Source organism: Leptidea sinapis, chromosome 4, assembly GCF_905404315.1.
Source record: "Leptidea sinapis chromosome 4, ilLepSina1.1, whole genome shotgun sequence".
Classification (NCBI taxonomy): Eukaryota; Metazoa; Arthropoda; class Insecta; order Lepidoptera; family Pieridae; genus Leptidea; species Leptidea sinapis.
The window spans coordinates 16,355,907-16,380,202 of NC_066268.1; the positions used below are offsets into that span (position 1 = coordinate 16,355,907).

General features: G+C 33.0%; 2 protein-coding genes across 4 annotated transcripts; one reads left to right on the forward strand and one right to left on the reverse strand.

Annotated features, from left to right (window-relative positions):
• Nucleotides 1-621: 621 nt before the first annotated feature.
• LOC126979980 (protein l(2)37Cc) lies at nt 622-13,071 on the forward strand. Its single transcript, XM_050829592.1, has 5 exons — nt 622-791; nt 1,126-1,214; nt 2,391-2,552; nt 9,475-9,656; nt 12,512-13,071. Exons 2-5 carry the CDS (start codon nt 1,127-1,129, stop codon nt 12,902-12,904), a joined length of 825 nt encoding a protein of 274 aa, XP_050685549.1. The 5' UTR covers nt 622-791; nt 1,126; the 3' UTR covers nt 12,905-13,071.
• On the reverse strand, nt 13,059-19,537 carry LOC126979973 (inactive peptidyl-prolyl cis-trans isomerase shutdown-like). Of its 3 annotated transcripts, XM_050829580.1 has the most exons (5): nt 19,410-19,537; nt 18,940-19,069; nt 18,439-18,739; nt 13,984-14,183; nt 13,059-13,905 (listed from the first exon to the last, which is right to left on the reverse strand). In XM_050829580.1, exons 2-5 carry the CDS (start codon nt 18,990-18,992, stop codon nt 13,173-13,175), a joined length of 1,287 nt encoding a protein of 428 aa, XP_050685537.1. In that variant the 5' UTR covers nt 18,993-19,069; nt 19,410-19,537; the 3' UTR covers nt 13,059-13,172. The 3 variants fall into 3 exon arrangements, with proteins under 3 accessions (XP_050685537.1, XP_050685539.1, XP_050685538.1); XM_050829582.1 differs by lacking the exon at nt 18,940-19,069 and having other exon boundaries at nt 19,410-19,533; XM_050829581.1 differs by lacking the exon at nt 19,410-19,537 and having other exon boundaries at nt 18,940-19,391.
• Between the last annotated feature and the right edge of the window lie 4,759 nt (nt 19,538-24,296).

Genomic DNA, 24,296 nt, shown 5'->3' on the forward strand with positions numbered 1-24,296 from the left:
AGAAGCAGAAGAGATTGAAGATCTGGCGGGCTTGGGCACACCGGGAGGAAAAATTTTATACAGTCAAAATGTTCTGCTTGGGCAATTAAAAAATTTGGTCTTCCAGCAGTGCCTTCCTCAAGGCCACACTGATGACGGACTGAATAACATCCCATCTGTGCAGGCGTGAGGGGGTAAAGGGTGACCAATACGAAGTCTGCATAACCGACGTCATCTGATTTTCGACTAGACGATAGCGATGGAACTATTTTAGCTTAGTTGGGATGCTGGGTAGTATGTCACCGTAGTAGCGACCTTTTATTGACTTTGAATGGTCGTAATGTTGCCAGCGTGTTCAGTCGGATTTGGCCGAGGAAGAAAGATCGTGTAAGAAGCAATGGAAGTGTTCCAAACTGCCTATTTCTAGGGTGTCTTTAGCATAAGAGTCAACAATATCGATGTATTAATCGTAATTATGCTTATCTGCACTAATGTTAAAAAGTAATACATTTTTTTTTATTTGTGGAACTTTATGGAATGAGTGCTCACTGTTCAATGCTCATTGCTCTCATGGTATTTTCCTAGTTTTTACATCCTCTTTGATTAGCACAGACTAATAAGATGCATACACAATTACACACTCTGTAGTCTGTGCTTCTATGTCGGAATTCGGATTGGATAATGAATTGTTGCTATTACTTCTAGTTTTGTAATATTTCATGTAAAAACCAGTGATCTAAAATCAGTGATCATAAATAATTAAAGTATAAATTTAATAGCTTTTTAGTTTGTACATTCACAAATATTAAAAGGTAACCCTGTTGCCATTTAAGACTTGCATCATCTTTAATATAGTTTTAATATCTTAGGTAAATTGAGGTTAGATTCCATCAGAACTAAATACGATTTACTACAGCAGTTAATTTGCGATTTGAATTTCTATGTAGATGTTTTTTTTTATTTAGAAATTGTAACAATACAGGGACAACAGATGTTTATAAATTCTAACCTTACCACGCCGATTACTCCTAAATTCCTCCTTATTTTCAATTGCTTTAACTTACATAACATCAAGTTCTTTTAAATTAAATAGTATCTCCGTGGATAAAATATTGCTATTAAAGTCTTATGACTTTTTATTTCCAGAATGGCTGCACAACTTTTTAATCGCATTGGCCAAGTAGGTCTTGGTTTGGCTGTGGTTGGAGGAGTAGTCAATTCAGCCCTATACAACGGTAAATATTTTGATAATTTTTAACATCACATCAATAAGCCATAGGTTTGCTCCCTGAAATCACTATTGAGTAGACATGGTTTAATAGACATAGATACCTAGAGGAGTACTAGCTCATCAATGATTACCAGTATATTTTCCGTTATGGGTACTGAGCTGGAGATCTTATATATCTCATGAATCCAGAGTAAAAATTAGCAGAGAGTGGACATAGAAAGCCATTTAATTGAGGGTAGGGTAGTAGAAGTGCTTATAATGAAACTGATAAAAATCAACTGTCTTCTAAAACAGGCTTAGCTATAAAAAATAGAAGATGAATTTATTCCAATCTTAGTGAAATAGTTACTAGTATTTTCGCATCATATTGAAATAATTGAGCAATATTCTTCCTTCTTAAGTTGTTGAGACATAATAAATACTATATTGTGTAATAAAGTGTGTATACTCAGTTAGTAACATATTAGGACATACTTCTAGAAACAACTCTTTCTGAACATGAAAAAACTGCTGAACAAAACAACTTACTAAAAAAATTACACAAAGTGCCTTTATTTAAATGATGTAATTAATATTTGATCACCACTAATCAAATGGGGAAGAAGGAATGATACTTAATGCTGAAAATACATACTGCTCTCTAGAAATCATTATTTTGTAATATGTTGTAGATATCTAGCTATGTTATTGCATGCACCCATTGAGTGGGCGTAGAGTAAAAATTGAAGCAGTTTTTTAGTAATATTGTGTTAACAGTTGTTTTTTGGTGCTCACAACACTTTACTTGTTTTGTTACACTCATATCTTAATTATAATATCACTGATATGAATGAATTATATATTACTATCACTTCAACCATACCCAGATAACAGATTTTTTTTGACTTTCAATAAGTGATGTCACATCCTATTTTTAATAAAAATATTTGAATTTGAAAATATAATTTATAGTTCTTATATGTAACTGTTTGTAATAATTTCTAAAATGCCATACCAAATGAGTCTATGAATGTGGTCTATTTGAAAAAATTTAATAATCCCATTTCTCCTAAATATATTTTTTACATTTATTTTAATACCTTGTTGTTCTTTAACAAATAAATTTAAGTCATTCATAGCTCCTACACAATGTATCCAAAGTTTCTTGTAAATAAGTAATGTTCTCTTTAAACAATTTCAGTTGATGGCGGTCACAGAGCAGTTATCTTTGACAGGTTTGCTGGTGTGAAAAATTTGGTTGTTGGTGAAGGAACTCATTTCTTCATTCCTTGGGTTCAGAAACCTATCATATTTGATATTAGGTCCAGGCCTAGAAATGTCCCAACAGTCACAGGAAGTAAAGGTATAATAATTTAGTATGTATTAATGTACACAACATAGTCTTACTTGTCAAGTCATCATTTAATTGTGTCCATAATTCAATCTATGATGTATAAAATTCTTATTATATTTGAGCTTATTGAAGATCAACGAAATCAGAAACTGAAGCAAAAAGATTCTATATAATATTCTGTATAATTCTGAATTAGTTGATCAGTAATTTGTTGCCCAGATAGAATTTGTAACACTAAATTCATATTGAATATTTATATTACTAACTGACCCAATTATAATGAGATGATTTTAAAAAAATGGTAGTAGAACAATAAACAAATCCAAATACACATTATTTCAAAATACACCTTATGACTTGTATCTTACACTTTTACACAAATTAACTTGCCCCAAACTAGGCATAGTCTGTACTATGGGTACAAGACAATGATATATTTAATACAATATACTTACTTAAACATCCATGACTCGGAAACATCTATATTCATCATATAAATGATTGCTCCTACCGGGATTCGAACCCGGGACCTCTAGCTTAGTAGTCAGGGTCACTAGCCATTCGGCTATATGGGTCGTCTTTGAAAGTGTTTGATAGATGGAAATATATTTGAAATTAATTATTACTCATTATTGTTAGAAATATGGCTAGACCTTGAAGATTGTGCCCCATTACAATTTCACCGTTTTTCAGCCCACGGTTTATAAAGAGTTGCTATGTATGAATTCCCGCTTGTTATAAAATTAGGTTGGTTTTAGTTATTTTAAGCAGTTCTATTGCAGAAAGTGATACTTTTTGTATGCAAATGTGTGATTTGACAATTAAATTACTAAATTGACTTTTCATATTTGCATATAATTTTTTTGGGATAATATTTGTGTAATTGCCTTTGATGTCACACCTATATTTTTTCAAATGTGACCAATCTAAAGCTTCTTAAATGAAAATATATATCCAATTAGGTTCATAAATGATTGTTTGCCTTGAAAGTAAGCTGTTTATAATATTAAGTTTTATTTCATTTAGGGCTTGGCACTGACTCCAAAGCTATCAAATATGTAGCACATACAATTAATAGTATTTTATTAATATTAGTTATTAAGAGGTGTATTAAATTAAATGTTTAGTTTTTTTTTTACTTTTTAGTGTCAGTTAATAATAATAATATATTATCAACCTGAATGAAAACTGCTTAAAAAGCCGTACACAAAAAACAATTATATCATTCACAATTTTCATAAAATGAAAACTACTATGCCAAACTATGTAAAAATTTTATGGGAAACGAAATGGCATCTATTCCGCATCAAACTAAAGAAGAAATACGTAAATCGGATCATATATCTCAATATAATCAGTGTACATACATAAAAAAATACCAATCGAATTGAGAACCTCGAAGTCGGTTAAAAAGTATTGTTTTATGAACATATTATTTCGGATTTTGGTGGGTGAATAAGAATTATTATAAGATAATTACATAGTTGTTTTCACATTTCTAGGCATGGTAAGTACTTAAAAGTTAGAGTTATTCTTAAAGAACATCCCAATTATTAAAGTGTACTTTCATAAAATTACTCTCCATTATAAATAATAAGATATATTATAAGCAATATATATATAACAGTATATGTACTAAGATAACAGTCTCAAAATTGCAAGTAAAGTTAAAAACAACAAACAGAAACCGCAAGCTGCAATGAAAGATGTTTGTTGACAAACGTGGGACATCATAGTAAAATAACGCAATCACAACCGTTTACGATCATGTTGTTCGAACTCAAAAAAAAAATCTATTTTGTGGTTTTTGCCAGAAATATTCAATATTTTTTATGTTTGTTCATTAACAACAATCATTAACCTAATTAAAAATATAGAAAAATTAATTAATATTTCCAATAACAAAAAATCTAAAGTGATGATGTGTACATTTCCATACTCCTCGGATTTGACACAGGAGCAAAATAGAAAAATATTTAAATTAAATACAACTTTGTATAATGCGACATTCCACAACAATGAAAATTTAATTTTATTTGACACAAATAAATTCATTAATTATAAACTGAAAATAACCAATGGTAACCTATACCTACCATTTAGAGTTAAGCGACAGCTGGCTACTTTAGTAGCTTATAGTTTTAGTCAACAAACTACTTCCTCTGTAGTATTATTTAATAAACATGCCTCTATTGGGCAAAATTGTAAAATAATCGACATACAAGCCCCTATTGGGGAATGTATTAGTACTAATGTACAAAAATATAACAATGAAGATTTTTCTTCAATTAATTTAAATTAAGTTATTTGACAAGGGAGGACAACTCTTGCAATATCATACAAAATAGGCAACATTCACCAAATATAAATGTTACTGCTATAGATAATCATAATATAAAGCTCATAAATATTGTTCACCAGAATATACAAGGTATCTCAAGTAAGGAATTAGAAATTGAACTGTTTTTGAGCTGCTGTAATATAGATATATTATGTATTACAGAACATTGGCGTAAGAGTCATCAGCTCCAGTTTAGTTTTAGAGAACATAAAGTAGTCAGTTCGTTTTGTAGAAGTAGGGCAATACATGGAGGTTCCCTAATTATTATTAATAATAGATTAAAATGTAAAAATAGAAGAGATATTGTTAATCCTTCTATAGAACAACTAATTGAGATAGCTTGTATAGAACTAGAGCAATTTATTATTGTTAGTGTATACCGCCCCCCCCCCCCCCCCCCTGCATCATATGAACAATTCCAACATAGAATGGAGGAGGTACTATCAAAATTTAGCAAAACTAGCAAGTCTAGATTTAATATAAACTTACTTGAACCTTCGGCCAATTGTACTAGCCTTAAAAATTTATTTCAAAGTTTTAATTTGTTCAATGTATTTTGGGAACCTACTAGAATAACTTCTACAACAGCAACCTGTTTAGATAATATTTTTACAGATGTTACTATTACTAGTAAACTCATAATTAATAATCTTCAGTCCGACCATAGTGGGCAACTTATAAAAGTAAATACAAGATTGGACAATGTCAGACCAAAAAAGGTGACGATTATACCAGTTACGGGTAGCCGTCTTGAGAGGTTTAGAAATAATTTGGCAAATACGATACCATTTTTAAACTGTGGCGAAACTGCAAATTTTCACTACAACTTAGTCTTCAATTCCTTCTGTGAGGAATTTGACAGGATTTTTACTCCAGTAACGGTGACAGTAAACAACAAACATAGTTTTAATGATTCGACAACAATGGGTATCCACAAAAGTCGTAAACGCTTATATGACCTTTATTATGAGAAACATTACAATAATAGTGAAGAATTTAAAATATATGTAAAAAAATACTCCAAGCTCTTTAAAATAGTTTGTCATGAAGCGAAAACACGTTTCATTGCAGATAAAATTAAAAACAGTAATAATAAAGTAAAAGCGACTTGGAGTGTAATTAACAATGAAACTGGTAGATCGAATTGCCGTAACACCTCTATCTGTTTAAATATTAATAATCGCGTTATAAATTCGGAAATAGAAATTGCAAATGAATTTGATAAATACTTCTCCGAAATCCCGATTGTCACGACCAAATACCTTAACTCTTCGCCAAAAGCAGCATATGATATGCTTAAATTACACGTACCAGTATCTTCTACTGATTTGAAATTTAAGTATGTTACAGGTAGCGATATAATAAAAATCTTCAAATTAATTAACCTAAAAAATACAAAAGACCTATGGGGCCATTCGACTAATATTGTTAAACACATACTTGACATTATAGCACCTGAATTAGCAATAATATTTAATGAATGCATAGATGAGGGTGTGTTCCCTGACCTCATGAAATACAGCAAAGTTATACCTTTTTTTAAATCGGGCAGTTCTTTTGACCCTGCTAATTTCAGACCTATTTCAGTGCTGCCTAATTAATGAACAAAAATCAGTTTGGTTTCACTAGGGGCTTATCAACAATTAATGCGGGTACTAGACTCATTGAGCACATCTTTGACGCCTGGGAAGAGTCACAGGATGCATTGGGCATTTTTTGTGATTTGTCAAAAGCATTTGACTGCGTCCACCATGAAACTTTACTCCTAAAACTAAAGCATTATGGAGTGAAAAATAGAGTCCTAAATCTGTTAAAATCATATTTAAGAAAGAGTTCAGATAGTCGATGTAAATGGCAAACGGTCTTCGGGTAAACCTGTGGGAATAGGTGTTCCACAGGGTTCTATTCTCGGTCCTTTCTTGTTTCTTATATATATTAACGATCTACCGTTTGTGGTAGATGATAGCCATGAGATTGTATTGTTTGCTGATGATACTTCACTTATTTTTAAAGTGAAGCGACGTGCGGATATTTATGACGAGGTGAGCAATGCACTCTCAAAGATAGTGCGTTGGTTTGAGACGAATAATCTGCACTTAAACAGTAAAAAAACAAAGTGTTTACGGTTCATTACACCAAACACAGCGGAGATACAAACCAACGTACTTATAAATGACCAGAGATTGGAACTTGTGGACACTACGGTCTTCTTGGGTATCACGTTAGATAAAAAGCTTCAGTGGGGTCCACATATTACCCATCTAGCAGATAGACTCAGCTCTGCGGCATATGCAGTTAGAAAGATTAGGGAGTACACGAATGTTGCGACCGCTAGATTAGTGTACTTTAGTTATTTTCACAGCATCATGACGTACGGTATATTACTATGGGGTCATGCTGCTGACATTGATATAGTGTTTGCACTGCAAAAGAGAGCTGTTCGTGCTATATATCAGCTTGGTTATAGACAGTCTCTCAAAGAAAAATTTAAAGAAATAAATATTATGACTGTTTATTGTCAGTACATTTATGAAAATTTAATATATGTTCACAAAAATCGTCACCTTTTTGCTCTTAATAGTGATTTTCATTATTATAACACTAGAAATAAGGGATTGCTTGTAACTAATTCTAGTAGGCTTCATAAGATACATAATAGCTTTAAGGGTAAATGTATACACTTCTACAATAAAGTCCCAGCCACTGTTCAGGCATTATCTATAAATAAATTTAAATGTTTTATAAAAAAAATGGCTCTGTCGTAAATCCTATTACTCCACTGCTGAATATCTAAATGATCGGACAGCCTGGGACTAGATTGTGATTATTTTATAGCGATTGTAAAATATTGTATATTTTTATTGAAAAGAGCGCATAAAAAAAGAATGCTGGGAGAGTTTCTTGCGCCGCTTCTTCTCTCTCAGAGCGCCATTTGTTTCCGAAGCGGTAGTAGTATCTAGTAGTATAAGAAATGACATCAAAAAGAATTCTAAAGGAATCAATTTTGAGAAAATAAATGCCTTTTATGCCTTTTTATGCCTAACAATTCGACTAACTTTTAAAGTCAATTATGACATGCCAGTCTAAATTGGTTATAGTAACAATAGATTCAGTTTTCTTTCCTATTTTGCTGGAACTCTGTTAGATAATATGTTCTTTTCTCTTGCACACTGTGTGTCTATACACTAATATATTGTAAGTCTAATAGAATTTCATACCTCCTTCCGCAAAAGAGTTTCTTTAAAAATATTAGGCTGGGGAAAAAGTTTCTTCACATTTTATACAAACACTAAACTTTTTTTTTTAAAATTTATTGTATTTTATCACAGTATATATTATGTGTCATTTTGCTGTATGACTTTTTACCATCTGTAGGTAGTGAGATGATGCTGTTGCTCTAGAAATTTTACGATTTCTTATCTAAAAAAAACGCGACAAGCATATTTGGCATTCCTAACCTAATTTTAACCAAAGGGAAATTTAAAACAAGTGGAAATGTGAGGGTGTCAGATCAGGGCTATAGGACAGTTGCTTTAACACCCCGCCATACTCTCCTAGTTGATAGTGAGTTGAGAGACTTCACCAGGTTCAACAGATTCTCGCTTTTCTTCTCAGGAACACCATTAATTTGAATGTTTGATCTATGAACCCACTGTTCATTACGATGGCTACTGTCAGAAATCTCATTAAAATTTGAACGCAAATTGTTGAGGTCCTGCTTTAATTTACGATTATTTTCTTCTAATCTGTGCATTAACTGATGAGATGGTAGATGGAAAGCTATTCATTTTTGTTTCACTTGCATTAACAGTAGTCTAGAGTCTCATCAGCTGATCGTTAACAGTTGTCTTGAGAGAATCGATTGACACTCGTAATTCATTAAACTTTATATCAAAATGTTCCATGATAGCATTCGCATCGATATTTATAATAGAATTACAGTTAGAACGTCAATTATCCTTCTTCCATCTTGGGTAAGATTTTTTTAAATTCAATTTCACTTAAACCCACGCAGGCGTAATGGAATATACCTTGACATGCAGTGCATTTAATTCACATTTCCGGTTTTAACGCCTCGGTGTAAGCTTTGCAATCCATAGTCCAATCAATACCTTGAATAATTTTTGTTCGACAAGAACAAATAGGAAATGAAATAACTCGTTATGTTGTATCACTCAACTTGCGAATAATTATCGTCCGAAAGTGCTTAACCGCCGTGCAACACATGTCGCTTAAGCGTTTTAATAAGCATCACTTGCAAATCGCTGTTATTTATTAGCATATATTGATTTTTAGAATATTTTCACTGTAATTAATGATTAAAATTCAACGATTTTTATGTCATTGTATGTTTAGATAGTTTATATTACTATTCAAATAGTATTTTAAATTCTAAAACATTTTTTATCACATTTATTTTAATAAAATTTAGCACATAGAGTGTGTAGCGTACCTACCTTGCGTAGCCATATTTGATTATAGAGTTCTATGTATCATATTTAGCAATTCATTTTAATTTATACAGTTTTCAGGTTTTCATATACATAGAGTATAACATATATTATTAAAGAATAATTTTTTTCTTTTCAGATCTTCAAAATGTTAACATAACCCTTCGTATTCTATTTAGACCAGTGCCTGATCAGCTTCCTAAAATTTATACCATCCTTGGAATTGATTATGATGATAGAGTTCTGCCATCAATCACATCTGAGGTTCTTAAGGCAGTTGTGGCTCAGTTTGATGCTGGTGAATTAATCACCCAAAGAGAGGTAATTTTTCATAAATTAATAAATAACAGAGGCTGTAGAAGTAAAATATCTTGAGTGTAAAGCTGAGAATGCATGGTCCAATAATACTTCAACCCAACTCAATTAAAACAATTTACTAACTTGTTGCCCCTTACAAGTTAAATAACTCAGGATATACTAGAAGCCATCTAAGAGAAGATCAAGACCTTCACAATGACACACAATTAATTCCTTGCCTGGTTTCGGAATTATGGGTAACGAACATTGAGCTTTTGCTGATTTCCCCGTTTATACCGAAACAAATAAAAAAATATTTGCAGGTACATGTAATAAAAATAACTTTATTAGCAATATAACGCCACACACTATTTTTATCAATAGAAATAAACATCTCACTAAAAGAAATAGTACATAGTTTAAAAACATATTTTTGAAAATAAGTTATTTGTACCTACTCATGATTAATCACTAAAAAACTGGCTCAATACGTAGTTTATAATACACAAAAACCATTCATCAAAATCAGTCCAGGAGTTCTTTTTTTAAATTCGCGAATTCGAATATTCAGTTTTTGTTCAAATTTGTTGCCAATTTCCTATAGCAGTCTCTTTCAAACGAGGTGCGTTCCGTTTGTTTACTGAGTTTATACGAATTCATCCGATTGTCGCTGTCTGTGCGCCGTTAGAGTGAATTAATTCACGATTTTAGAAAGACAAGGCGTCAAAGCTTTTATTTTTAAAGTTTATTATTACTACTGAAGTTTAATTAACTTCCACCTTCGCACGACACGCCACAAGTTAGGATATCATCCCCACCATCTGGATGTGTGGCGGTCCTCCACAGTGCGGTTTTCAAGGACCTTTCTTCCTCGTACTACGAAGCTGTGGAACCAGCTTCATTGTGCGGTGTTTCCGGGACGATACGACATGGGTACCTTCAAAAAAAACGCGTACACCTTCCTTAAAGGCCGGCAACGCTCTTGTGATTCCTCTGGTGTTGCAAGAGAATGTGGGCGGCGGTGATCACTTAACACCAGGTGATCCGTACGCTCGTTAGTCCTCCTATTCCATAAAAAGAAAACTTAATAATTGTTATTTTTGTTTGAGTGTCTTATTTCGTTTTTTTTTTATTATATTTATAGTTTACTGTATGAGAATATAGTTTCGGTTTGATTTTTCTTTAAATTTTTAATTTTATTCAAGATTATGATATATTAGATGATTATACAAACTCTAAACATTAAAGATTCAAGTTTCATAGAAGAATTTGTTTTTGTTTGTTTCGATTGCATTTAATTTTTGTGATAATATTAAATTCTCACAAGAGTTTCTAGTGAGAATTTTATACTTAAGCTTTATTAAATAAAAGAAATAATGAATCCCACGAGACAGGCTAGTCACCTAGTGTGGGGGTCAGCATAAAATGTTACTGTGTAAATATGAAGTGCGAAATATGATCTTGTATTTTTTTTGTAATTATATTATATAATTCTTATAAAAATGATTATATTTATAGTTTGAAAGGGAAGAATAATGTATTTCTTTGATTATAGTTTTTAAATTTTGTTGAAGTAGTTCATTATATAAAATTAAAATTTAAGTAAAACTAATTTTTTTTTGTTTGTTTATATTGCATTATTGTGTTGTACTCGAAGTTCTAATGAAAATTTAATTATTAAGCTTAATTACCCAAAGTTATGTAATTAAATAAATAATACCAAATGATTAAGTGATAAGACTGATAATGTTATTAAGGGGTAAAGTTACATTTTTTGTATTAAAAACATAAGAAAAAAAAATTAATCGCGGTGTATAATTATTATATGTCTTATAATTAGTATGGAATTAAAGGGGTTAAATTCTTAGATGACAAGATAAAAAACAAATATAACATAAAAAAAACAATTTAATAGAAGTTTTACATTATATTGATTTATTTATTATCTTCTGGCTTAGGATATGGTTTAAAGTATTTAGTAATTTTTTTTCGCTTGGAAGTTTTTAATAGCTTATTCAATTGGTTGTAATAAGGTCAATTTTTTTTTATTAGTCCAATTGACGACGCGTTTACAAAGTTTTTGGGTTGGATACCTATTGGAATCCGTTTTATTAATATGAATATACCGATGAGATCGGCGAATAAGGAAATCTTTAGCCGCAAATAACGAATTGGGTCACATTTTTTAAATCCGAATCGCGAATGAAGGAAGCTCGAATAAGGAGCTTGTACTCGATATTACAAAATTACGTATATAAACATAATACTTTTTTTATGGAACATTTGGACAAACAAGCGTAAGAATCACCTGAGGTGATCAACGCCGCCTATGTTTTCCTGCTACCCCAGAGGAATCTAGAGAATTCTAGGATGCTGTACTCGGTTTTTTTTTGAATACTCATGTATTGTCGTGAAAACACCGCGCAAGGAAACTCAATCTATATTTTTTACAAAGAACTGCATTGCACATGGTCAAATAGTTCAAGATGATACTGGGGTGCAATACCAGACCAGAGATAAAAGACTTCTTTTGTGACCGGACCTGCGCTATAAAGAACGCTAGAATGTGGGCAGGCTTAGATATACAATAGAGTTAATTATTGCCTTAATAATACGTCATACCCCCAGTTTGAAAACAAATTTTGTTTCGCTTTCTGGTCTTTCGGCATTCGCTTGAGATTTTGTTACCCATAATTCTGATGTAAATCTCGTACAGAAACTCATGCCAGTCCAGACACTATTGATGATCAAGTTCTGCACTGCAATTATATTTTTTCGACTCCTGACAAAATATGTTCTGTCACATGCCAGGTTCAGCCCTAATGTGTGGTGATTTTTATGCTAATTTTTACCCTAATAACCTTAAACTTTGTTTTCAGAATGTCTCACAAAAAGTTAGTGAAAGTTTAACAGAGAGGGCTTCTCAATTTGGTTTAATATTAGATGACATTTCCATTACACATTTGACATTCGGCAAGGAGTTCACACAGGCTGTTGAATTAAAGCAGGTTGCACAACAAGAGGCTGAAAAGGCAAGATTTCTTGTTGAGAAAGCAGAACAACAAAAGAAAGCAGCTATTATTACAGCTGAGGGTGATGCTCAGGCTGCTGTTTTATTGGCCAAATCTTTTGGAACTGCTGGTGAAGGTCTAGTGGAATTAAGACGTATTGAAGCTGCAGAAGATATTGCTTACCAACTATCGAAATCACGCAACATTACATACTTACCTGCTGGTCAAAGTGTACTTCTAAATCTTCCCTCGCAAAATTAAGTTAAGATGTTTCTAAATCTAGCATTGTACAACAGAATGTGCAATTTGTATTTACTTTAATCATAAGAAACTGCATTTGAATGTGTTGTTGGTTCCAATAAAATGTAGTATGGATTAGCTTTACAAAATGGTAATTAATAATTACACAATAAAGTATATTTGTTGAATGATATATTTATAATCAATCCTGATTTGTCTAATAAGACCTTTTACAATTATGGAAATTAAGTTATGGGAATCAGTCTCCATTTCACAATTATTGCTATAACTAACAGACTATGTTCCAATCATCTACAATTGAAGATTCATCCTCTCTATCTAATAAATAATTTGTTTCAACTTTATTGAAATATATATTTTCACGCTCACAAGCCTCTTTAACATAATTAACTTCCTCTGAATTTAGACCACTAGGTAAAGTATACTTGCACAAGTTGTCATTTTCTTTAAAGTATTTAATTAGGTGGTCTACTTCTATTTTAAAATTATCATTTACAACATTAGACATTTGTCCTTCATAATTAATTAATAGTTTCCGTTTATTGCAATTTTCACGAGTTTTTTGTAATACTGCAAGCTCATTTGTCAACTCCTCATTATTCGGTGACAATTTCATTGCTCTTTTTAACTTTTTCTCTGCTTCATCAAACTGACCAATCATTCTCAATGCCTTGGCATTTTGAAACAACACCTTAGACTTGTTCCATAGACTATCCAATCTATTGAGTTCATTACACATAGTGCAAGTTTTGAGAGGTAGTTTAGCTATATTGTAGCAAATAGATAAATTGGTATAGAGTTTGATAAGAAGTTGTCTTTGGAATTTTTCCTCTTCTTCATTTGCTAAACGACATGAATGTAGCATATGAACACCTTTTTTAAATAGCTTTATAGCTGCCATATAGTTGTTTGACTTATGTAATGTAATCCCTGATGCATACAATAACTTGACTTCTTTAGATACTCTAGCAAAACTATTAGGTTCAGATAAATCTAAATTGCTGGAAGAGATATTTACTTAGAATTATTATTTTTTAAATTAGAAGGTAATATTAAAATTAATGTTTTGTTTTAGTTACCCTTCAGCAGGTGTCAAAATACACTTGATTAAATTTATGTAGAAAGCACATTTTGCTTTAGGTTTAATCCTTGGGGGAACCCCTAAGTCTCCATACATTAACTGATGTGAAAGCAGAAATAATGAAGTTTCACCAACCAACATTGATTTGATTGCTATTAAAAGACCTGGTAATAAGCCATTATCTTTTAGATCTACAACCTGAAATTAATACCAAATGAAAAAGTTATGGATACTAGACTTACATAAACTCAGATTATACTCGGAATTATAATTCGAAATCAAAAATGTAAACAATGGTGCTGCCAAAAACAAATAATAAGCTTTTCCGTTGTGTGTATTAAAATATACTAAAATATCGTTTTAAATTATAAATGTAGTCTATATATACAGGGTGGCCCACCCAAACCGGTCAGTATGGGGATTTCAAAATATATAAGAGATAGAATAATATCTTCTAAGGAACCACGATATCGATTTTAGAGAAAACAAAAACTGCATTCATAGATTTTCAAAAAAAATCTTACACGACTCGGGAATCGAACCCGGTCATTTTGGAAAAAAATGGGCCTAAGCATCAGTATTGGTCTTTTTTATGAAAATACGGGACGAGACGAGCAGAAAATAAAACCACTGAAGAATTTAAACCACCCCGTAAAATCAGCCCTAAAAAGAATATTCCAGACAAATTAAATTACTTTTTCAGCAATAAGACGAAAAGTGCATGCTTCCTTTTTTTGTAATTATATTATTATGATGTATGTATGTATGTTGGCTACTCTTGCACTTGCTGTTAATTCCGATTTTGATCTGCCTGAATTTCAATGCACGCGATGAGAATCGTCCTAAAATATATGAATTTTTAATATGCTACCTGCAAGCGCCACAGGTCACGCAACATCGAAAATGTGGTTAGATACTCAAATTAAAACTCCTGAATAAGCAATCTTAGAGTGCCTTACTACAGGCTTAAAATCTCGAACCGGAAAAAGAAGGCGTCTTATAATATCTCATATAGGCAGCGAGGATGGTTTTGTAGATGGAGCATTATTAAAGTTAGAATCCAAACAAAAAACACTGAAAATTCACTCATTATGAAAAGGGCATACTGCCCGACGGAAAGTGCAAATTATTGAATAGCTCATATCCAAAAATATGAATTATGAAGAAAATATCGTAGAGAAAAATCTAACTATCAATTTTTTTTTTGGGACAAGTTGGCTGCGGATTATAAAATTTATTATAAAAGTAACTTACTATTGTGTTTACACTTTTGACCTCGAATTACATTTCCGACTGTAGGCATGTATGTGGATGACTCTGAAAGTTTTTAGAACTGAGCAGTTAGAAACATTGCTAGTGAAAACTTTTTCAATTCAATTTTAAAACTCTTTGGTAACCTAATGTAGTTATATTGCATTCATTTGTCATTTGTTTTTGTGAATTGGCGGCAAATCTAAAACTCTTATTACACGTGAAAATAAACCTAACGCGAGAAAATTTTCGGTCAATGATTTATTATGACTTTCGTTGTAGGCTTACTCAACAACGAAGCTATGATTAGGCTGCGATTAGCATTTCTTAATGAAGCCCCATATCATGCCACTATTTACAAATTGGTTTAATGAGTTTTAGCGTGGACGTAGCAATCTCAATGATGATCCGGGTGAGGGACGTCCTTTAACAGCGACTACTGAAGATAACATCAGTGCTGTGCGACGCATGATAGAGGAAGGAAAGAGAGTGACCTATCAGCAGATACGGGCAAGCCTAGGCATTAGTATGAGTCAAGTTAGAAATATAACACAAACATTTAGGCGTCAGGAACCTTAGTACCAGATGGATTCCCCCTACTTTAACCGACGACCAGAAACACCTTCGCAGGGGCTGGTGTCGCCAAATGTTAGATAAGTTCAACGGTGGTGGTCAAATGCCGTATTTGACATCGTCACAGGTGATGAACGTTGGATATATTGCTAGGAACCCGAAACCAAAAGACAATCAGCTCAGTGGGTCTTTCCTTTCGAGGGTCGGCCAACTAAGGTAAAGAAAGAAAGATGTCATGGAAAAAAAAACATTGCGTGCGTACAAAGCACACATGTCAGAAGTGAAACCTGCATGGTGCATGAACCTCTAAACTGCATATGAATTCCTGGTACGTGTTGCTAGGATGACACATGATTTCAACCGCTATGAAAGACATTCCAACCACCACTAATATATATAGTAATATGTTCTCCGGGTGTCTATGTAGTAATACATCGTGCGCTTGGATTCAGAATATATTAAGGAATACTCGCACCATACTTAAGACAATCTCTTCTTTTAACTATGATCGGCTGGTACCAAAACATTGTATTATGCTTCCTATCTCATTATCTCCCATGTTGAATATTATGAATTGATGTGACTGCTCTTTTTACTGTCGCTTTTTCGTTTCATCGACTTTCAAATCACAACGATGATAAAGAAGTTTTCACTTCAATAGTATGCATATTTCTGTCTCATTCTTTGCGGGCTTCATCCTACACATTTTTGTATTTGTGTCTCTTACCTGTCGTTTTTTCCGTTGCATACGATTTGAAATCACAACGATTCTAAATAAGTTTCACTTCAAAAGATGATTGCCTCATTCTTTGGTCGGAAAGATCATTTCGCGAAAGTTGTGCTAGAAGATGGAAGGACAGTTACTGCAGACTGGTATGTTAATCGCGGTTTGCCTGTTGTCTTGGAAAAAAATCGACAGTAGCACGCTCGAAGCAGGATCCTCCTTCACCACGACAATGCTACAGCGTACTCCGCAAAACGGACTGTTGAATATTTGACTATGGCATGTGTCGAGGTAATGAGTCATCCGCCATACAGTTCTGACCTGGCGCCATGCGACTTCTATTTATTCCCTAGAACTAAAGATAAAATTCGAGGTATTCGCTTTACGAGCCCTGAAGATGTGGTGAAAGCGTACGAAAATGCCATAGAAGAGACCCCTAAGAAAGAATGGGCCCACTGCTTTTCTCAGTGGTTCCATCGAATGTGACGATGTGTAGAGAAGAACAGAGATTACTTAAAAACAATAAAAGTATTGGCAACTTTCTACATTAAGCCGTTTTTCATTTTCTAAACATTTTCAGTGTTACCTAGGAAATGAGAATGACCTGGTCTAAAGTACCATGAATATGACATGTAGGAATGAAAAAAAAACATGTAGAAGTTTATGTCAGCACTTTAAAATATGGACATTGGTAGTAATCTGGGAGACAAGTATTACAATTAACTAACTGACTGACAGATTCTGTTCTGTTAATAGAAGAAAAATCCATTGTGCACTTTTCTGTAAAACTAAGATACACAATTCCATGTTACATTATTTGACAGTGGTTTCATAAGAGCTCCCAGCTTCCTTGCTAATTTTTTCTGACACTTCAAACAAAAGTCATGAATGTATACAAAAACTTGACAAATTATATACTAAAACCTCCCTCGAGAATACCCCAAAGTATTATTTTGATAGAGTACAATTTCTATCTGATTTTTACATTGGGCCCATATGGACAGTAGCCATCAAACAAGCCGCCAGCGCTATATTAAGAAGAAAGGTACATGGCCACAACATCAGATTTCTTTCTGACAGTATGGCGGTACTAACAGCGCTGAAGGGTACCACACACAACTCAGCACTAATACACGAATGTCACCAAACCCTGGAGCAAGTTGCCTCTTATAACCAGGTAACTCTGCAATGGATCAAGGGACATAGTGGTTCGTTGGGTAATGATGAGCTTGCAAGGCGGGCATCGGCAAATATAGTGTCTGGTCCATTGCCACTTCTGCCACTGCCCTTCAGCCAAATGCGCTCATGGATACGCTCTCTCACCGAACGACCTACACAACACCCGATGGATGAATGTCTCAAGCTGTAGACAGTCGAAGGTGGCGATACCTGCACTATCGCCCAAACTGACACGTAGACTTATGAGCCTCAACAGACATGACATCCGTATAATGGTGGGCACCCTAACGGGTCACACATCACTAAACAAACACCTTTTCACAATCGGCGTAACAGACAGTCCTAAGTGCAGAGGTTGTCTGACCGAAGATGAAACGGTCGCTCACGTAATCCTGGAATGTGGGGGGGTGGCCAACCAACGGGCAAAAACCTTAACCAATACGAGGTCGCTCCAAGAAGTCTGTGAACACCCCAGGAATGTTCTGAACTTCTGGAAGGAGCTGGGCTGGTAGGAGTAACCGGCCATTACTGCACGCAAAATGGACCCATGCTAGTGGTTTAATTGCGGAAACAGGAGCCCCTATACCATACCATACCATATGGACACTAACAACATTGTGGGTCTGATAGATATATTTTGTTTTTTAATCAGATTTCATCATCTTCAATACTTAACATATTTTTGAGTATGTTAATTAGTGAAAATTAAGACTAATGATTTCTTACCATAGGTTTAGAAGGTTTCCTCACATCAAATGGCTCAGGTTCATTTTCCCAATAACCAGTAAAAGCAAAAGAGACAGTACAGCCATCATTAAGTTCATAGCCTCCACCTTCAGAAATTATTTTCTTTTTGACATAACCATTACTATCGATAGCTGTCATCTGTTTATCGAGAATGGCAAAGCTCTTTATTGGTGTACCAATATAATCAGTTTTTATTTTATTGTCATCTGTCTCATCATCATAATCATTTTCATTGTAATCTTCATGAATATTTAACACTGAACCTGTTGTGCATAATTTCCTAAAAAGCCAATTGTATGACATTTAGCTCTGTATTTTTTTATATAAAAACCACAATACAATACTCCACTTGATATAAGGATATTATTCTGATATTTTATGAAGACATAAGACTAGGGACACAGATCAACAAATTAGATTTGTGATTTTTGTATTTTAAGTAAACCCATTAGGAATAATAAAAAAACAAATGATACATACTCAAGGTCTAGACCATTTTCTAAAGCTATTTTAAACTCTTTGGTTTCCTCCATAACAATTTGTTAATTTTATTCTTGGTGCCAGTTGGAAAAGATCTTTTACATTTATCAACGTATTTATAATATACAACCTACAAAAGAACACATTAAATTGGCTCTATTTCTCAAAAATCGCAATTGCAAATACCTATTTGCAAAAGTAACAGAGGTATTTGTAGCTACGGAAACTTAGGCAATCTTCACGATTTAAGGTGATATGTGACCTATTAGTAAATTATTTACATAAAAATTGTTTTCAGAAATAAAAGGTATTTTGATTGTTTTATTTTTAATTTAAAACTTTCACTTAAATATAACGATAACTGAGAAATATAAGATAACTTAATTTTAACGAACGATAAAATGTAACTGTGCAGTTAACTAGTACATCATGCATCAACTAAGATTAAAGTTAGCGTGTCGTGATCTCACGTTTATTCATTAACATTCATTCAGAATATTATCAATGTAGGTACACTTTTTATCCAGAATTTTTAAAACTATTCAGTACAAATTACATTATTATTCTTGATTTCTTAGAGCAGCAGAACTACCTACATTTTTTTTTATTTATTAACGGCGTTGGACACAAGTCCTTTAATAAGCTAACCTAGTACGTACACTGTTACCTACCTGCACAGAACATATTAGTTGTCAAGCAATTATTAAATCAAAGTATGGATCCGATATACGTGTAAGAATAAAAAATATTACAGAATATTAAATGTATAATTAAAATAAAAAAATATGGCTGCCCAACTTGGTGATGTTTTGCTGCGGCCGCTTACATGTCGACTATAGAATTGTGTTATTTTATCGATTATCGAGTTCATACTATTCAAATCAAAAGAATTTCATACTTTATAAAAATAAGAGAGGCTATTTTTTTTCAAAAAACTTAAGTAGGTAGATCAATTAATAAGGCTAATATTTTAGAATAGATTCAACACTTTATATTTTCAAAAGCATCTTTTGTGACTGTTTATATTTGAGCTGCTGAAATGTATGCTTCGTCTAGGTATATCATTTGTTTTTTTGGTCGCAATCGTAGTCAAGATTATCTGAAATACATTATAATATTCAATACTTCATAGTGAACTAAACTAATAAACGCAAATGAACATTACACAGAAACAGTACTGTACAAATAGTAGGTGAACTATGTGAAACACAACAAACATAAAATTTTGAATTGCTATCTTATATCAAGTATCAAATTCATTACACCGTACTAACCTACGAATTCAGTCAAGACCAAGAAGATCTGTTACAAAAAATGAATGTACCATATACAGGATGTCCCAAAGTTATGAGACATGAAGGGAAAGTACCTTAAATATCGAAGATAGGCTATTGAATACTATACTGAAAGAAGACTTTATCTTATTTTTAAAAGTTAGTAATTCTGCATTCAATGATTTTCTAAAAATTTCTTGCCTCGTCTGGGAATCGCACCGACTTAAATGTAAAAAAAAAAACACCCCTACTCTTATGATGCCAATCGGAAGAGGGGCAAAAACTAATAACTCTTCTTAAGTAACATAGTATTTTAAAAGAAAGTAGTCAATTTAGTGGGTATTTTTTTGTAAATTAATTAATTAAATGCTCAAAATGTGATCCCTCTTGTCTTACGCAAATCGCCAATATTTTAATGAGTCCACTGCCTGTTGATTTTCTTATCATTTTATGGTGAATACTCGATATGATATGGCACAATTCTGTTTGTAACTCGCCCACGTACTCGTATCACTTTTTGTATAGCATATCTTTCACATCTCCCCAAAAGAAAAAATCTAATGGTGTAAGGTCCGGGGATCTGGCCGGCCATCTAATAGGTCCATTCGTACCAATCCAAGTAGGAAAACATTCATTTTACGTTGTTGCTTTCTTTTCATTAAAATACTATGTTACTTAAGAAGAGTTATTAGTTATTTGGCCATTCTTTCGATTGGCATCATAAAAGTAGAGGTGTTTTTTTTTTACATTTAAGTCGGTTCGATTCCCAGACGAGGCAAGTAATTTTTAGAAAATCTTTGAATGCAGAAGTACTAACTTTTAAAAATAACATAAAGTATTCTTTCAGTAAAATAGCCTATCTTCGATATTTAAGGTACTTTCCCTTCATGTCCCATAACTTTGGGACATATATATATATGTATACTTCCCACAAAAAGCTTTTATATTGTCCACAATGAGTGAGGGGGTAACTCTCACGCTTTGAGCAAGGCTCATAAGCACTAATTTTATTACACGTTTTCTTACATACCTACCTACCTACATGAGATACTAAAATTTAAAATGAGTGGGAAGACCACTCAAGTCCGTAATTTATTACACTCCTTTTGTTTCGATACGTGAGAGACTATTGATGGTGTGAATGTTTTAATAACTTATTTATGTATTATAGTATTAGGTATGGGTAGTGCTGCCAGAACGGTTTTAAACCATGGCAAGAGGTAAACCTATTTAGAGGCCCTTCGACAGAATTTGCTACAACTACTACAAGAAAGCATTAAACTCTGTCCATTGACAGATGGTACTAAACATTCTGGGAGAAGTAAACAGAGTTATACTTTTATGGGTTAAAATATATAAAGTGCGGTTGGGGTTGGGTCTCCTCACGAACAAAGTTCCTCACGCCTTCTTTTAACTGTGAATGTTATTAGAAATGGATTTTATGGTGGTGTATATTTATAAATATTCTGACTTTATAGAATACGCGTAATGTACCCTCAACAAAACTTTATGCTTCTATAGAATCTGTTTTTTATGGTTAAATCACCTGGACCTGGAAATCACATGGACCTACAGATATTAAGGGTAATGAATGCGCTGACAAAGTGCAAGAATTTTTTCACACCATTTGTGCTGTTTCCAAGAGTCTTATTAAATCGATTTTCAATACCATATGTTAAAAAGAAGAATTAAAAGAAAAGAAAGAAAGCATTAAATCTGGATCTAGGTTTCACTTATTTTTTACAATTTGACACATTTAATAAATACATCGTTTGAGACGGGCACTTTTACTGACGCCCTGAAATATGTAATAATCAAGCCATTATTTAAAAAAGGTAAAAAATGTGATATTATAAGTATCGTCCAATAACGTTGATACCTATATTGTCTAAGACATATGAAAAGTACATGTACAGAAGATACGAATAAGAAGAATGGACTATTGCGAAAAATTTCATAAAATAGCAACGAACAATTTGCTTTCAAAATGATAAGTCCACATCATTAGCATGTAAAGGTTATAGTTACTAACATAAACAATAGCAATCTAACTACTGGCCTATTTCTTGATATCTCCAAAGTCTTCGATTTAGTCTCCCATGGTCTGTAACTACATAAGCTTGACACAGTCGGTATCCCTACACTTCAGTTGATAGCATCATATCTTAGAAACTGGCATCAACATGTTGTTATTGATATTAATGACAATGGAGATATGGCCCCTTTCTTGTCCGAAAACAAGCATAATAAATGTGTTGCTCCACAATGAAGTGTGTTAGGCCCTATCCTATTTACAAATGTTATTATTAACATAACCACACATCAAGTAAATAAAATAAAGTCCAAAAATCGTGTGTGTAATGTGTACATTGCAGGAACACCTGTAGGTGAACACATCATGCACATAAACATACAAACAATTTAGATCAAAGTCCTTTAACGCTAACATGTCAAAACAATATAAAAAGATAAATTAATTCCACAAATCATTACAAGCTACATTACAGTCACTTCAATATAATCACTAAAATACAATATATTTTGTCAATGCGTTTTTTATCATAAATTAGGTCATTATATTTTATTAATCAGTGTCAGGTTTCTCTTAAATTGTGCTACTGTATCTCCAAAAACATCTATAGGTCACGTTTTTAAAATTATAGTGTTGTATTGACGCAACAGCCTGTTCAGTTGGGAGTTATATCCGAGATTAGAGTTTGCTCGATCAGGTACAAACGGTTTATATTTTGCCAGTTGAGGTGCTCTAGTTAGCATGTGAATATTTATCTTGCTCAATAGCTGCGGGCAACCCAACTAATGAGCCAACCAACATACAACAAAAATATCTGTTATCCTACGATCCTCCAAGGATATCACTTTATAATTTGCTAGCCTACTACTATAGCTGTCGAGATGTCAAGTTTTTAGGCGAAACCTAATAATTTTTAGAAATTTTTTTTTGGATACTCTCAACGCGGTGTATGGGTATATTTGTTATAATAAGGGTTCCAAGCAACAGAAAAATACTCAAGACAACTTCTCACCAGCGCATTATATAGTACAATCATTGAATCAGAATTTTTAAATTCCTTGGTATTCCGCAGAACAAACCCGAGCATCTTAAAAGCCTTGGAAGTAATGTTATTAATGTGTTGGTCAAATCTTAGGTTGCTATCCAAAATCACTCCAAGATCCCGAATCTGCTCAACTTGCTTAAGAGGTGTATTATCTATTTTGTACACTACATCTTTACAGCTATTTAGCCTTTTTCTGGAAAATCTCAGATGAAAACATTTCTCAGCGTTAAGGTTACATTTACAACAATAAGCTAAACTATTTAAATCCTCCTGAAGTTTTTCAGAGTCGCTTATAGTATCCACACATCTGGCAATTTTTAAATCGTCCGCAAATAATTAGCATTCTGAATGATGGATATTTGTAGATAGGTCATTAATAAACAATTTAAATAAAATAGGACCGAGATGGAAGCCTTGTGGTACACCAGTAGTCATTGAATATGTGGATGAATTGAATCCATTTACTGCCACTATACCAGATCTATTTGCAAGGTATGAACTGAACCATCTAAGAATTCAGTTGGCTATTCCCGATTCCCGATGCAGCAAGTTTTACGGTTTTATAACCCTAAATTATAACAATAATTAAAGAAGTAGCACGTACAAAGATTCTAGCAGTATATATTAATAGCTAAGAATTTCAGAAAGGGCAAGATAATGTTTCTAAGAGAAGAAAATTCGTATATGCGTTTAAACAAGTCAAAAACGTAACAAGCTTAAAAACTGCTATCATACTAGTGCGTGATAGCACATGTAGCATCGCTACTGCGCTACGGGATTATATTATGGAGACCCATCACAGATAAAACCGCAAATCTAATTAATTCTTAAATAATTCAAGTAAGACTAACTTTATCAAAAAGCCTGCTCCCGAGGCAATAGGGTTAAGTAGGGAAAACTTTCGCATCCCGTCCGGGCTCTTAAAAGACACTGCTCTGTTGACTCCACTCTTAATCCAGGGCTTTATGGGGGCTTGTGTGTAAATTCTGTAAATGTGTAGATGCAA

Coding starts and splice junctions, on each gene's coding strand:
- LOC126979980 (XM_050829592.1), top strand. CDS start 1,127: ATGGCTGCACAACTTTTTAATCGCATTGGCCAAGTAGGTCTTGGTTTG. Junction 1,215..2,390: donor CAATTCAGCCCTATACAACG/GTAAATATTTTG, acceptor AAACAATTTCAG/TTGATGGCGGTCACAGAGCA. Junction 9,657..12,511: donor AATTAATCACCCAAAGAGAG/GTAATTTTTCAT, acceptor CTTTGTTTTCAG/AATGTCTCACAAAAAGTTAG.
- LOC126979973 (XM_050829580.1), bottom strand. CDS start 18,992: ATGGAGGAAACCAAAGAGTTTAAAATAGCTTTAGAAAATGGTCTAGAC. Junction 18,740..18,939: donor GAAAATGGTCTAGACCTTGA/GTATGTATCATT, acceptor TTGGCTTTTTAG/GAAATTATGCACAACAGGTT. Junction 14,184..18,438: donor GGAAACCTTCTAAACCTATG/GTAAGAAATCAT, acceptor TATTAATTTCAG/GTTGTAGATCTAAAAGATAA.